This window comes from Hypanus sabinus, unplaced genomic scaffold (genome assembly GCF_030144855.1).
Source record: "Hypanus sabinus isolate sHypSab1 unplaced genomic scaffold, sHypSab1.hap1 scaffold_414, whole genome shotgun sequence".
Lineage (NCBI taxonomy): Eukaryota > Metazoa > Chordata > Chondrichthyes > Myliobatiformes > Dasyatidae > Hypanus > Hypanus sabinus.
In genome coordinates, this window is record NW_026781294.1 from 262,817 (window position 1) to 278,356 (window position 15,540).

At 43.8% G+C, this 15,540-nt stretch overlaps 1 protein-coding gene across 2 annotated transcripts; it reads left to right on the plus strand.

Annotated features, from left to right (window-relative positions):
* The first annotated feature begins 234 nt into the window (after positions 1-234).
* LOC132388807 (zinc finger protein 850-like) lies at positions 235-14,939 on the plus strand. Of its 2 annotated transcripts, XM_059961228.1 has the most exons (3): positions 235-279; positions 1,929-2,401; positions 10,816-14,939. In XM_059961228.1, exon 3 carries the CDS (start codon positions 11,228-11,230, stop codon positions 13,460-13,462), a length of 2,235 nt encoding a protein of 744 aa, XP_059817211.1. In that variant the 5' UTR covers positions 235-279; positions 1,929-2,401; positions 10,816-11,227; the 3' UTR covers positions 13,463-14,939. The 2 variants fall into 2 exon arrangements, with proteins under 2 accessions (XP_059817211.1, XP_059817210.1); XM_059961227.1 differs by lacking the exon at positions 235-279 and having other exon boundaries at positions 1,825-2,401.
* Positions 14,940-15,540: the final 601 nt, after the last annotated feature.

The following is a 15,540-nucleotide window of genomic DNA, read 5'->3' on the forward strand; positions in this document are numbered from 1 at the left end:
GAGATACACGTTGATACTGAGTATATTGTTTATCGGAGCCGCTTTCTGCGTTAAAACAGCTGCAGATTTTTCTATACACACGAAAAAAAATGAGGTACGGACATTAAACCAGTGCTTGCAGAAATGTTTAATGGCACCATGACTACCCATAAGCCCCTGCGTTATAGTTTTTGGCCGGCATTGAAGCACAGATGAAATGCGCAGGCGTCAGGGTTGTGGCGTCTCTGAGTATGACGCATGCGCACAGTACTCAGAAGGCCTTTGAAATATCGTGTGCAGGTAAGAGCGATTTTCTGTCTCTTTACCTTAAACACCGATTTCGGGGCAATTCCTGTGACCCGCAACCCCAGGAGAGTCCTGCTCTCTTCCCTCTCTCTCAGCCCCCGATCCGTACACGGGCCCCAGGGAATGGGAACCGATGGTTCTCAGACAGAGCTGAGCTCCAGCTTGGACACTCAGAGAAAGGGCACAAAATCTTTTACATCACCAGTTGAGAAAATCACCTTTGGTCTACCTCCAGTCGCAAGCAAGAGAAAATCTGCAGATGCTGGAAATGTAAGCAACGCACACAAAATGCCGGCGGAATTCAACATTAGTACTTTTTTCCATAGATTCTGCCTGGCTTGCTGAGTTCCTCCTGCCTTTTGTGTGTGTTGCTTGTTCTAACTCCTCTTGCTCTGGACTTTTCTACCAGTGGCAACATGTTTTATCTCATTCTGTCTGGGTACATAATGATATCAAACACCTTTGCCCTGGCAACAAGTAGCGTTCACATCTCAGATGTGCCAGACTACAATGAGACAGACTACTGCCCTTCCCTTCATATCCATTGGCATTGCCATCACTGAGTTCACCACTATCAGTCATTTGGGGGTGGGTTCAGGGGAAATATTTATGTCCAATATAGAAACTGTTGTTACCTGTGTGGATTGTGGTGATGCAAAAGTTGCTGGAGAATTTGCAAGTGGGAAGAAGTGGAGTGATATTTGGAAATCTGACTTTTTAAAGTGTAATTTAGCAAGCAAACCACATATGAACATAGTGCAAAAGCTCTGGTGAGAAAATCCTTCATTACCCTGTTACGTACCCCGTAACTGGGTGTCTTACCAGCAAAAATAGAAGTATCCGTTTATTTTCAAAACAGTGTTTATTAGTAAAATATACAAATCAATATGAACAATGCAAATATACAGATAATACACGTTAGCAATACTAAACTTAAAAGTGTGGGTATAATAATAATCAATAATAAACAAGCTATCATTGTCTAGGGGATAATGAATTGTCATATGTGAGTATAAAGTTCAGTTCATACAGGCTGAGGTAGTTGTTGGTTGATGTGTTGTAATTGTTGGAGAGAGAGAGAGTGAGCAAACAGTAACAGCTATTGTCTTGCAAACCTTCCTTTACGATCTTGATCTATTGATGTGTTGTTGTGGCCATTCAGGTATGACCCCTATTACCTTTAGCTAGACCGTTCTTCCATGGTGGACTCGTCACCCAGGCAAGGGTGGACTCACCCACAAGCCCCCACCGGCCTTGCTATAAACACTGTGAGTTAAAATTCTTCATTCGGACTCCGATGCCACCAACTTTTCTCGTGGGTTCCAACACTTAAACAGTGCTCACTAGTGTGTCTCTTGGTGCGTCTGAGAGGTGTATCACCAGACCTCACTTTTATCCCTACTCACAGGCTCTCAGGTGTCAATCAGTTTTGAATGGCTGAGCCCATCAAACCAGCCCACTCCAGCTGTCCACTGAGGAATTTTTATGAACAGAATAGTACCAAGTAAACAGCCCTCTCCGGAGCCGTGAGTCTTACAGGAGTCATAATATGGTCTCTCTCCCCCGGTGTTATCTAGCCCCTGTCTGAAGCAAATGTTCCATTCCAATATGTTTTGCTCCATCTCTTTCTCTCTCATTAACAGGCTGGCAACAGTAACGGTTTGTAATTCTCCCAGGGGAGGGGGACATGGGCAACCCTGCACCCTTCTGCCCATCAGAGCTGTTCATCCTTCGTAACAACCTGTTCCAGGCCTGTTAAACCAGTTGCGTGAGAGTGCAGATGAACTCGATTGAACCCAGAGGAGATCAAAGTTCCTATCGACAGTGATTTGCTAGCTATTAAAATGAATGCCTCTCCATATAAAATTCACTGTGCACATCTTGTCACTGGCTAAAAATGCACAGTACAAGATTTATGTGCACACTGGTCATTACAAATTAGGGGGGACATTGGTGGGTAGGTGAGGAGACCTCCAGTGTCCTTGAGGCCCTCACCTACAAGATGTGCATCCAGCTGCAGCTTGTAACCCTGCACTTGAAGGAGTTGGAACTTGAAATGGATGAATTCTGGATCATCCAGCAGTTGGAGGGCGTGATAGATATTACATGAAGAAAGGTGAGTTACACACAAGGTGCAGGACACAGGAAATTGGGTGAGAGTCAGGAAGGGAAATGAGGTTAAATAGCCATCGCAGAGTACTCTTGCGGCCATCCCCCATAACAACAGGTGGACCACTTTAGAAACTGTTGAGGGGAGTTGCCTGGCAGAGGAAAGTCAAAGGGGTGAGAGGGGATTGGTGAGTTAGGGGAGCAGAACAGGAAGGGGTCTAATATTCTAGCAGTGAGGCTTGCTAGAGCTAGTGTGGGGGAGGGTGATGTAAATTGTAAGGGGAATAGGAGGCAGAATGACAGAACAGATAGTGGAGAGATTGAATTGAATTGACTTTATTATGCGCATCCTTCATATACATGAACAGTAGAAACCTTTATATTACATCTCCATCTAAATGTGCAATGTGTAATTTATAGTAATTAATAATAAATAGGACTGTCAATACAACATGAAAGTGCAATTGTATCAGCATGAATTAATCAGTCTGATGACCTGGTGGAAGATGATGACCAGAGCCTGTTGCTCCTTTTGCTTTGGTACTGTTTCCTGGATGGTAGCAGCAGGAACAGTTGGTGTTTGTGGTGAATTGGGTCCCCAAAATCCTTTGGGCCCCTTTTACACAGCTGGCTTTTTAAATGTCCTGAATAGTGGGAAGTTCACATCTGCAGATATGCCGGGCTGTCCACACCACTCTCTGTAGGTTCCTGCGATTAAAGGAAGTACAGTTCCCATAACAGGCAGTGATGCAGCTGGTCAGGATGCTTTCAATTGTGTCCCTGCAGAAAGTTATTAGGATTTGGGGCCCCATCGCAAACTTCTTCAGCCGTCTGAAGTGAAAGAGGTGCTGTTTTGCTTTTCTCACAACATAGCCAGTATGTGCAGACAAAGTGAAATCTTGGTGATTTTTATACCAAAGAACTTAAAGCTGTTCACCCTCTGAACCCCAGATCCATTGGTGTCAATGTAGGTTAGTCTGTCTCCATTCCTCCTGTCGTCTACAATCAGCTCCTTTGTTTTTGTGATAATGAGGGAGAGTTTGTTTTCTGACACCAGTCAGATGTTGTTCAGACCTCAGACAGAGTCAGCAATCAAATGGCTGAGCATGGTGCGATGAATGTGCTGAGCTGTGTATATCACAATGCACGAAGCATCGTAGGAAAGCCAGATGAGCTCAGGACAGGGAATTATGATATTGAATCAATTACTAGGACTTGTTTCCACCCAACAGTCTGTGGTGTTTGGAGGAACAGATTTGTCGGGAGATCACAATAGACAATAGGTGCAGAAGTAGACCATTCGACCCCTCGAGCCTGCACCACCATTCTGAGATCATGGCTGATCAACTACTATCAATACCCGGTTCCTGCCTTGTCCCCATATCCCTTGATTCCCCTATCCATAAGATACTTATCTAGCTCCTTCTTGAAAGCATCCAGAGAATTGGCCTCCACAACCTTCCAAGACAGTGCATTCCAGGCCCCCACAACTCTCCTTAACTCCTTAGTTTTTCCTTAACTCTGTCCAAATTGACCAATCCCTTATTCTCAAACCATACCCTCTGGTACTGGACTCTGGAACATATTTCCTGCCTTTATCTTGTCCAATCCCTTAATGATCTTATATGTTTCAATCAGATCCCCTCTCAATCTCCTTAATTCCAGCGTGTAAAAGCCCAGTCTCTATAACCTCTCTGCGTAAGACAGTCCAGACATCCCAGGAATTAACCTCGTGAATCTACGCTGCACTTCCTCGACAGCCAGGATGTCCTTCCTTAACCCTGGAGACCAAAACTGTACACAATACTCCAGGTGTAGTCTCACTAGGGCTCTGTACAAATGCAAGAGGATTTCCTTGCGCTTGTACTGAAATTCCCTTTGTAATAAAGGCCAATATTCCATTAGCCTTCTTCACTGCCTGCTGCATTTGCTCATTCACATTCAGTGACTGATGAACAAGGGCTCCTAGATCTCTTACCTAACTCTACACCATTCAGATAATAGTCTGCCTTCCTGTTCTTACTCCCAAAGTGGATAACCTTACACTTATTCACATTAAACGTCATCTGCCAAGTATCTGCCCACTCACCCAGCCTATCCAAGTCACCCTGAATTCTCCTAACATCCTCATCACATGTCACCCAACATACCACCCAACTTAGTATCATCAGCAAATTTGCTGATGTTATTTTCAATGCCTTCATCCAAATCGTTGACATAAATTGTAAACAGCTGTGGTCCCAATACCGAGCCCTGTGGCACCCCACTAGTCACCACCTGCCATTCCGAGAAACACCCATTCACCACTACCCTTTACTTTCTATCTGCCAGCCAGTTTTCTATCCATGTCAATGCCTTCCCCCCGATGCCATGAGCTTTGATTTTACCCACCAATCTCCTATGTGGGACCTTATCAAATGCCTTCTGAAAATCGAGGTACACTATATCCACTAGATCTCCCCCGTCTAACTTCCTGGTTACATCCTCAAAAAACTCCAACAGATTAGTCAAGCATGATTTAACCTTGATAAATCCATGCTGGCTCAGTCCAATCCTATCACTGCTATCTAGATATGCCACTATTTCATCCTTAATAATGGACTCTAGCATCTTCCCCACCACCGATGTCAGGCTGACAGGTTGATAGTTCTCTGTTTTCTCCCTCCCTACTTTCTTAAAAAGAAAGATAACATTAGCCATTCTCCAATCCTCAGGAACTGATCCTGAATCTAAGGAACATTGGAGAATAATTACCAATGCATCCGCAATTTCCAGGGCCACCTCCTTTAATACCCTAGGATGCAGACCATCTGGACCTGGGGATTTGTCAGCCTTCAGTCCCATCAGTCTTCTCAACACCATTTCCTTCCTAATGTTAATGTGTTTCATTTCCTCTGTCACCCTATGTCCTTGGGTATCACAGACCATGCCAAGAAACAAAGGTTGATTCAATAACTGATTTTAGCTTTCCATATTTTGACTAGGACTCCCATAATGTAAAAGGACTAGATGGGGTAGAGTTTGTCAAATGTGCCCTTATTCAGTAAGTAGAATTCCCGATGCAGAAGTATGCAATAAGCTGTTAGGAAATGATCCAGGGCTGGTGACAGACATTAGTGATCATAATGCCATGAGATTCAAAGTAAATATGGAAAAAGAGAGGTCTGGACCACGGGTTGAGATTCTAGATTGGAGAAAGGTCAATTTGGATGGTATCAGAAAGGATCTGACGTGTGGTTTGGGACAGGCTGTTTTCTGGCAATGGTAAGTGGGAGGCCTTCAGAAATGAAATTTTGAGCGTGTGGAGTTTGAATGTGCCTGCCAAAAAAAAAGCTGAAAGGTACCTGGTGTGGGGAGCCGTGCTTTTCAGGAGATATTGAGGCCCGGATCATTTTGTTCCTCTGAATGCCTCAGACTGTTGGGTGCTACCAAGACTCATTAATGACTACAAATAATAATTCCAAGCCTTGAGCTCATCTGACTTTTTTTTTACTCATTATCTGTTAGTTTCCAAAAGCTTCTCATTTCAGCCAACGTTGTGTCCTCCTGCCTTTCCAATACTTCCACTTCTTTGGGATGTATCAATCACTCGGCTCCCGAATTGTTCCCAGAAACTCTAGCCATTGCAGCTCCATTGTCCCTCCTACATTTTCCCTTCCAAACAAGTTTGGACAACTTCTCTGCCATAGAAATATGGAGAAGTTCTGTACAGAAACAGGCTATTTGGCCCATCTAGTCAATGCCAAAAAAACATTTAAGCTGTCTAATACAACTACCTGCTCCGGGATCATCACCCTCCATAACCCTACAATCCAGGTACCTATCAAACTTCTCTTAATCGTGAATTTGAGGTCATATTCACCACTTGCGCTGGCATCTCATTCCACACTCTCCCAACCATTTCAGTAAAGAGCTTTTCCACACTATCCCGTTAAATGGTCACCTTCCACTTACCCATGACCTCTGGTTATCATCCCACCCAACCTCAGTGGAAAAAGCTGTCTGCATTTACCTGATCCATACTCTCATAATTTTCTATACTTCTCACAAATCCTCAAAGCAAGGTTTAATTTCCTTGTTTATATTTAGAGCCTTTTTTAGGTGTATAAAATGATGAGGGGTATTGATCGTGTGGATAGCCAGAGGTTTTTTTCTCAGGGTTGAAATGGCTAACTTGAGGGGGCATAGTTTCAAGGTGCTTGGAAATAGCTACCATGGGGATGTCAGCCATAAGTTTTTTATACACAGAGAGTTGTGGGTGACGGTAGCGGTGGTCGAGGCAGGTACAGTAGGGTCTTTTAACAGCCTCTTAGATAGGTACATGGAGCTTAGGAAAATAGAGGGCTATGCGCTGGGGAAATTCTGGGCAGTTACCAGAGTAAGTTACATGGTTGGCACATTTTAGGCTGAAAAATCTGGAATATGCTGTAGACTTCTATGTTTGAAGTTGAACAGCAAAGTAACTTCTCTTCTTTAAACTGTACATGTCTAGGATTTTAATGCCACTTTCCCACACTCCCATAGACCCTTTGTCCATCTCCTGAGTAAATAGAGATGAAAAATTATTTAAGATCTCGGCCACCTGCTTTGGTTCCACACGTGGGTTGCACTCTCTCTTGGAGGCTGCTTCGAGGGTCTCTCTCTCCTGAAGCAAATACAGTTCTCTTTATATCATGCAGTCATGTACACAGATACCTGTGGGTTCACCCCCCTTAGTTTCTCTACAGATGGGTATTGTTAACTTTATCAGTCATAAATTGTTTGTATAACAGTTTTATTTGCTACTATGTCTGGATGCAGACAGACACAGGCCCACCACCCAAAGTCTGCTGCCCTTGTAAATAGTCACTCGCTCTAATTGCTTATCTTGCAGGAGCCATGAGAAACACAAGGCACAATGTGCTTCTCACACCAAGGCTGCTCACCCGCTCAGCTTATCTCATGGGAAAGCAATTGTGCCTTTCTACTCTTATTCTCAAGCTCATGGATGCTATGACCTTTAAAAAAAATAGCCAGGGTCACAAGTGGCCTACGAGATGCTAACTTCTTAATATGACAGTGATATCTTAATTCCAGGTGTTGATCCACGCCCTTAACACATCCACCTGTCCTACACTGTTACTTGTATTGAAATATACCGGGCTCAGCATATTCACAGCACAATGCTCAACTTTTTCATTCCTGACTTTGAGGACAGAACAACATCTGTCTCCACCACCCCTCCAATATCTGTTCTGTTATTCAGGCTCCCATTCCCCCTGCAACTTTAGATTAACCCCCCCCCCCCTTACCCCCACCTCCCACCATGCAGGTCTATCAGCCCTTTGGCTTTCCTCTCCCAGATCTATAAAAAGGAGGTGCATACCAGCTACAGGTAAATAGGAAGAAATGGGGTACAAGAAATTCAAGTGAATACTTATGAAAGAAATAAAAGAACGCATGAGGTTGTCCCAGCAGACAAGGTGAAGGGAAATCCTCAGAGATTCTGCAGATGCGTTGAGAGCAAAAAGATTGCAAGCGAAAAAAAAAATCATCTGAAAGATCAGAATATGAGGAGACAAAATAGATGGGGGAGATATTTTTCTGCTTCCGTATTTACACAGAAGATGGACACAGTATATAGAAGTGAGGCAAAGCAGCATCAACTCCATGGACCCTGTACAGATTACAGAGGTGGAGGTGTTTGCTGTCTTAAGGGAAATTACCATGGATAAGTCCCCAGGGCCTGTCAAGTTGTTCCCTTGGACCCTGTGGACGACAAGTGCAGAAATTGTTGGGGTCAAAGCACAGATACTTAAATCCCCGTTAGTGACAGGTGAGGAACTGGAGGATTGGAGGACAGCCAGTGTTGTTCCACTGTTCAAGAAAGACTCTAAAAATAAACTAGGAAATTATACATTGGTGAGCCTGATATCACTAGTGGGAAAGTTATTGGAAAGTGTGTGCAGGTTGCAGATATTTCATTTTAAAATCTTTTTTTTAATAAATTATTATTGATGATTAACAAAAATGATACATTAAGTCGATATGTCATTATGTACAATAAAAAATTAAATTAGCAAATAACTGATTAACAAAGCTAAGCAATATATCAGTAATAATAAGAAAAAATAAATTTTTAAGAATATTTTTTGAAAGAAAAAGAAGCAAAAAAATACCCTGTTAACTAAAAAAAAACCCTGAAAGAAAAAAACAAAAAAAAAGCATTAGCAGCAGAACCCCGGAGCTATACATCATACACGCTTGCATAAAAAATAAACATCAATCCACTAACTCAAATCCATTTAAAGAAAAATCAGAATGAAACCATATTAATTAACTCAAATCAGATGATAGAGGTGGGCAAATGAACTCCACCTTTTCTCAAAATCAAATCGAGAATCAAAAGTTCGACTTCTGATTTTCGCCAAACTAAGACATAACATCACCTGAGAAAACCATTGTATCAACGTAGGAGCAGAAGCATCTTTCCATTTCAACAAAATAGCCCTTCTGGCCGATAATGTGACAAATGCAATTACATGTTGGTCTGATGGAGAAATACCATGAAAATATTGAGGGATTATGCCATAAAACAGTCAATTTATTAGGTTGTAAATTAATTTTTAAAACTTTAGAAATTGTAGAGAAAATAAACTTCCAAAAATGTTTCAGTACAGAACATGACCAAAACATATAGGAGCTGGATATACAAGTATTTGGATCAATGTGGACTGATTCAGGATAGGCAGCATGGCTTTCAGCATGGTAGGTCCTGTCTAACCGATCTTACAGAGTCTCTCGAAGAAGTTATCAGGAAAGTGGATGAAGATAAGGCAGAGGATATCTACGTGGACTTCAGCAAGGCACTTGACGAAGTCTCATATGGGATGTTGGTCAAGAAGGTTTAGTCATTCAGCATTCAAGATGAGATAGTAAATTGGATGAGTAAATTGGGAAAAGCCAGAGTGTGGTAGCAGATGGTTGCCTCTCTGACTGGAGGCCTGCGCCTAGTGGTGAGCCACAGGGATCACTGCTGGATCTGTTGGTGTTTGTCATCTATATCAGTAATCTGGATGTTAACATGGTTCGCTGGATCAGCAACTCAGTGGATGAAACCAAGATTGGGGTGTAGTGAACAGCAAGGAAGACTATCACGGCTTGCAGTGTGATCTGGACCCGCTGGGAAAATGGGTTATGTAATGCAAAATGGAATTTAATTGAGACAAGTTGCATTTTGGTAGGACCTAGGTCTTACACAGTGAATGGGAGGGCACTGAGGAACACTGTTGAAGAAAGGGATCTGGGAATACAGATTCACTGGGAATTCACTGCAAGTGGTGTCACAGTTTGATAGGGACGGAAAGAAAGATTTTGTCACATTGGCCTTAATAAACCAAAGTACTGAGTACAGGAGATGGATGTTATGTTGACTTTGTACAAGACATTGGTGAGGCCTAATTTGGAGTATTGTGTGCAGTTTTGGTCACCTACCTACATGAAAGATGTAAAAGAGGTTGAAAGAGTTCATTGAAAATTCACAAGGATGTTGCCAGATCTGGAGCACTTGGGTTATAAGGGAAGATTGTACAGGTCAGGATTTTATTCCTTGGAACATAAAAGACTATGGGGAGATTTGATTGTGATAGAGGGGCATAGCTCGGGTAAATGCAAGCTGGCTTTTACCACTGAGATGGGGTGGGACTACAACCAGCGACCATGGGTTAAGGGTGAAAGGTGAAACGTTAAGGGAAACATGAGGGGAAACTTCTTCACACAGACGGTCATCTGGGTGTGGAATGAGCAGCCAGCACAAGTGGTGCAATTTCAGCTTTTAAGATCTTTGTATAAGTACCTAAATGGTAAGGGTATGGGAGTGTGCAGTTGAAGTAGTTCAGCACTAACTAGATGGCCAAAAGGGCCTGTTTCTGTGTTGTAATTTTCTATTACTGTAACAAGAACCTGAAATAGTACAAAAATTCATTCTAAGTCCTTTTAACAGCTGTGAAGACCAACCATTCATCTCAGCAGGAATTTTTTTATATATATGGCATTAAAACTGTGGCACGTTAAGTTAAGGAAAATCCCAGTTGCACATCAAGAAAGACTATTTGCATGAGACTGTTTCAGTTACTGTGGGGCCAGGCACCAATGCTGCTCAGCAGGAACTGGGAATAATACCAATGCATAGAGTCAAACTGAGCCAAGGTATAAATTGGAGATGGCAGAAATGCCCATTCCTATAGAGACACAAGAGCATGAGGAAATTGATGGTCATTCCAGATACCAGCACTGTGCCCAGTCAGGAGATAATTTCTCTCTCCAACTTGGGTTGAACCTCACTGTAACAGTGTGATACCAGTTCAAACCTTGGCAACTCAAGTGATCTCATCTGAAATGTTGTCCTACACCCATTGATGGATTTTGTAAATCTTGTTACAGGTTGAAAATGAGAAGGAATTTCTCTCCAAGACTCTCAAACACAGCACACCAGTTTTGCAGTCTCTGACTAGATACTTAAGAAGTGGAGCAAGAGATTCAATAGACCATCTGTCCTTCACAGACTGTGGGGAGGGATTCACTCGGTCCTTTGGCCAACTAGCATGTCTGTCATTTTACGCAGGGGAAAGGCTGTTCACCTGCTCAGACAGTGGGAATGGATTGACTCGGTTATCTCGATTGAAGGTACATCAGCAAGTTCACACTGGGTAAGGCCATTCACCTGTTCCGTGTGTGGGAAGGGATTCAGTCAGTCTTCCCACCTGTGCACACACCAGTCAGTTCACAACACACCAGGCAGAGGCTGGTCATCTGCTGAACTTCTGGGAAAGGATCCACTCAGTCATCTGACCTAATGGCTCATCAGCGAGTTCACACTGGGGATAAGCCGTTCACCTGCTCAGATTGTGGGAAGAGATTCATTCATTCATCCAACCTACAGAGACATCAGCGAGTTCACACTGGGGAGAAGCCGTTCATCTGCTCAGAATGTGGGAAGGGATTCTCTGATTCATCCAGCCTACAGAGACATCAGCGAGTTCACACTGGGGAGAAGCCGTTCACCTGCTCAGAATGTGGGAAGAGATTCACTCAGTCATCCACCCTACTGAGTCACCAGCGTGTTCACACTGGGGAGAAGCCATTCACCTGCACAATCTGTGGGAAGAGATTCACCCAGTCATCCACCCTACTGAGTCACCAGCGTGTTCACACTGGAGAGAGGCCATTCACCTGCTCAGACTGTGGGAAGAGATTCACTCATTCATCCACCCTACTGAGTCACCAGCAAGTTCACACTGGGGAGAGGCCGTTTACCTGCTCAGAATGTGGGAAGGGATTCATTGATTCATCCAGCCTACAGAGACACCAGCGAATTCACACGGGGGAGAGGCCGTTCACCTGCTCAGAATGTGGGAAGGGATTCATTGATTCATCCAGCCTACGGAGACATCAGAGAGTTCACACTGGAGAGAGGCCATTCACCTGCTCAGAATGTGGGAAGGGATTCATTCAGTTATTCCACCTACAGAATCATCAGCGAGTTCACACTAGTGTGAGGCCGTTCACCTGCACAATCTGTGGGAAGAGATTCACACAGTCATCCACCCTACTGAGTCACCAGCGAGTTCACACTGGGGAGAGGCCGTTCACCTGCTCAGAATGTGGGAAGGGATTCATTGATTCATCCAGCCTACAGAGACACCAGCGAATTCACACTGGGGAGAGGCCATTCACCTGCTCAGTCTGTGGGAAGGGATTCACTCAGTTATCCAACCTACTGAGTCATCAGCGAGTTCACACTGGAGAGAGGCCATTCAGCTACTCAGTCTGTGGGAAGAGATTCACTCGGTCATCCGACCTACAGAGTCACCAACGAGTTCACATTAGGGAGAAGCCGTTCACTTGTTCATTCTGTGGGAAGGGATTCACTGAGTCATCCACACTACAGAGTCACCAGCGAGTTCACACTGGAGAGAGGCCGTTCACCTGCTCAGATTGTGGGAAGAGATTCATTCATTCATCCAGCCTGCAGAGACATCAGCGAGTTCACACTGGGGAGAAGCCGTTCACCTGCTCAGAATGTGGGAAGGGATTCATTGATTCATCCAGCCTACGGAGACATCAGAGAGTTCACACTGGAGAGAGGCCATTCACCTGCTCAGAATGTGGGAAGGGATTCATTCAGTTATTCCACCTACAGAATCATCAGCGAGTTCACACTAGTGTGAGGCCGTTCACCTGCACAATCTGTGGGAAGAGATTCACACAGTCATCCACCCTACTGAGTCACCAGCGAGTTCACACTGGGGAGAGGCCGTTCACCTGCTCAGAATGTGGGAAGGGATTCACTCAGTTATCCAACCTACTGAGTCATCAGCGAGTTCACACTGGAGAGAGGCCATTCAGCTACTCAGTCTGTGGGAAGAGATTCACTCGGTCATCCGACCTACAGAGTCACCAACGAGTTCACATTAGGGAGAAGCCGTTCACTTGTTCATTCTGTGGGAAGGGATTCACTGAGTCATCCACACTACAGAGTCACCAGCGAGTTCACACTGGAGAGAGGCCGTTCACCTGCTCAGATTGTGGGAAGAGATTCATTCATTCATCCAGCCTGCAGAGACATCAGCGAGTTCACACTGGGGAGAAGCCATTCATCTGCTCAGAATGTGGGAAGGGATTCACTGATTCATCCAGCCTACAGAGACATCAGCGAGTTCACACTGGGGAGAAGCCGTTCACCTGCTCAGAATGTGGGAAGAGATTCACTCAGTCATCCACCCTACAGAATCACCAGCGAGTTCACACTGGGGAGAAGCCATTCACCTGCACAATCTGTGGGAAGAGATTCACACAGTCATCCACCCTACTGAGTCATCAGCGAGTTCACACTGGAGAGAGGCCATTCACCTGCTCAGACTGTGGGAAGAGATTCACTCATTCATCCACCCTACTGAGTCACCAGCAAGTTCACACTGGGGAGAGGCCGTTTACCTGCTCAGAATGTGGGAAGGGATTCATTGATTCATCCATCCTACAGAGACACCAGCGAGTTCACACCGGGGAGAAGCCATTCATCTGTTCATAATTTGTGAAACGATTCATTGATTCATCCATCCTACAGAGACACCAGCGAGTTCACACCGGGGAGAAGCCATTCATCTGTTCATAATTTGTGAAAGGATTCACTCAGTCATCCCAACTACTGGCACACCAGTCAGTTCACAATGGGGAGAGGCCGTTATTATGAATCCCTAGGTTTTGTTTGCTGTGGACTGTCATTTTAAGAGAGAGAGACAGAAATTAGGATGGTGAGTCAGTCTGACTTGCAGGTTGTTTAACTTGCTCGCAGCTTGTTTAGTTTTAACTGAGGACAGAGACACTCAGATGGAGAGGAAGGAGGAAAAGTGGAAGGATTGGAACCGGGGAACTAGTGGCTGAGGGTCACTGTTTGGAACTTTCCTGTGACCACAAGTGTGGGTTAATTATCGATTCACCATATATCGAATGTGTGGTTATCACCTCGTTTGATCCATGGGTGTGGATCGGATTTGGCATATCCTGTGAAGACCACTTATGTGTTAACCCTTGTCTGGGTTTGATGTGATAATTCATTTGAAGATGATACCCCTTGTGACAAGTCACTTTCAGTGATAATTTGTATGTGGATTTGGAACGATGAAGCATAAAATCTACAGCGACTGTTGTCTCGTTTTACCACGGTGGAGCCTGTGGAATTCGACATATTTGCCTTCTCTCGCCATTTACCCTGGATTACAAATATCACTCTCATCATCTATTCTGTGGTTGTACTGAACTTTCATACTCTAACACATCAAGACTTGAAGCCTTGTTTCCCCCAAGCTTAATAGTTTGGAAGTTATATTTACACACATATATACACATAACTTCTGATTATCTTGCTTAAGTTACTGTATTATAACTAGATTCTAATAAAGATCCTTTTATCGTCAAAAACTGTCTTCAGGTGTCGTCTATTGCTGCTGGTTCGTTTCTAAAGCGTTACGATTCATAACAAAATTGGGGGCGTGTCCTGGATATGAACAGATTTGGGAGCATATTGATTGATTAATTATTGATTTCATTGGGGAAATCCCTTTTGATTTATTTGTGTGTGGAATATCAGCATCAACAGATGTTGATAGATTTCCGGAAGCCTCAACCTCTGAGGCATTAGAGGATGCCAGTAGGATTGAGTTGTTGAGTCTTGGTAAAAGGTGAAATTGACAATGAAGAGAGCACATATGAAGAGGATAATAGCAGAACATTATTTACCTGAGGGTGTGTTTAAAGTGGAGGAGTTGGAGGTGTTTTCTGAAAGCAATCTTAGCGAGCTGGAGGTCCAGTACAAGATAGAAAAATTAAAGATGGAGGCTGCAGAAAGGCAGAGGCAGTTTGAGGCTAGAGAGGCAGAAAAACAGAGGGAGGAAGCAGAAAGACAGAGGGTGTTAGAGCTGGAAAATATAGAGAGATTGCAGCAAAGGGGTCTGGCATTAGACTCTGGTGATAAGTTTGAGGCCAGTCAGTAAGTTAAATTGGTAGAACAAACATGAGGAAAGTGGTTCGACTGTGGTTCTCCCTATAGATGCTGCCTGGACTGCTGTGTTCCTCCAGCATTTTGTGTGTGTTAGTTAAATTGGTACCTCCTTTTTACGAGGCAGAGTTTGATGAATACTTTCAGCTGTTTGAGAAGGTTGCTCAGAGTTTAAAGTGGCCAAAAGAGGACTGGCATATTCTCTTACAAAGTGTAATTAAGGGGAAGGCTCAGCAAGCATATTCTGTTTTGACAGTTGATGAAGCAGCTGATTTTGACATAGTGAAACAGGGTGTGCTCTAAGCTTATGGGTTGGTCCCTGAAGCATACAGGCAAAAGTTTAGACATTTGGAAATCTGTGAGGCAGACTTATATGGAATTTGCTTATGAGAAGTATGTGTGTTTTGACCACTGGTGCACATATAAGAATATAAGTGATGATCTTAACAGCTTGAAAGAGTTTGTTTTAATTGAACAATTTGAAAGATGCGTCTCTGATGACATAAAGGCATATTTAGATGAAAAGGATGCTGCCACTTTGCAGGAGTCTGCTAGATCAGCAAATGAGTTTGCTTTAACTCATAATGTTAAATTTACCCAGAATAAGAGTT

What these genes read in the sequence shown, in the direction of transcription:
- LOC132388807 (XM_059961228.1), top strand. Translation starts at nt 11,228, where the DNA reads ATGGCTCATCAGCGAGTTCACACTGGGGATAAGCCGTTCACCTGCTCA.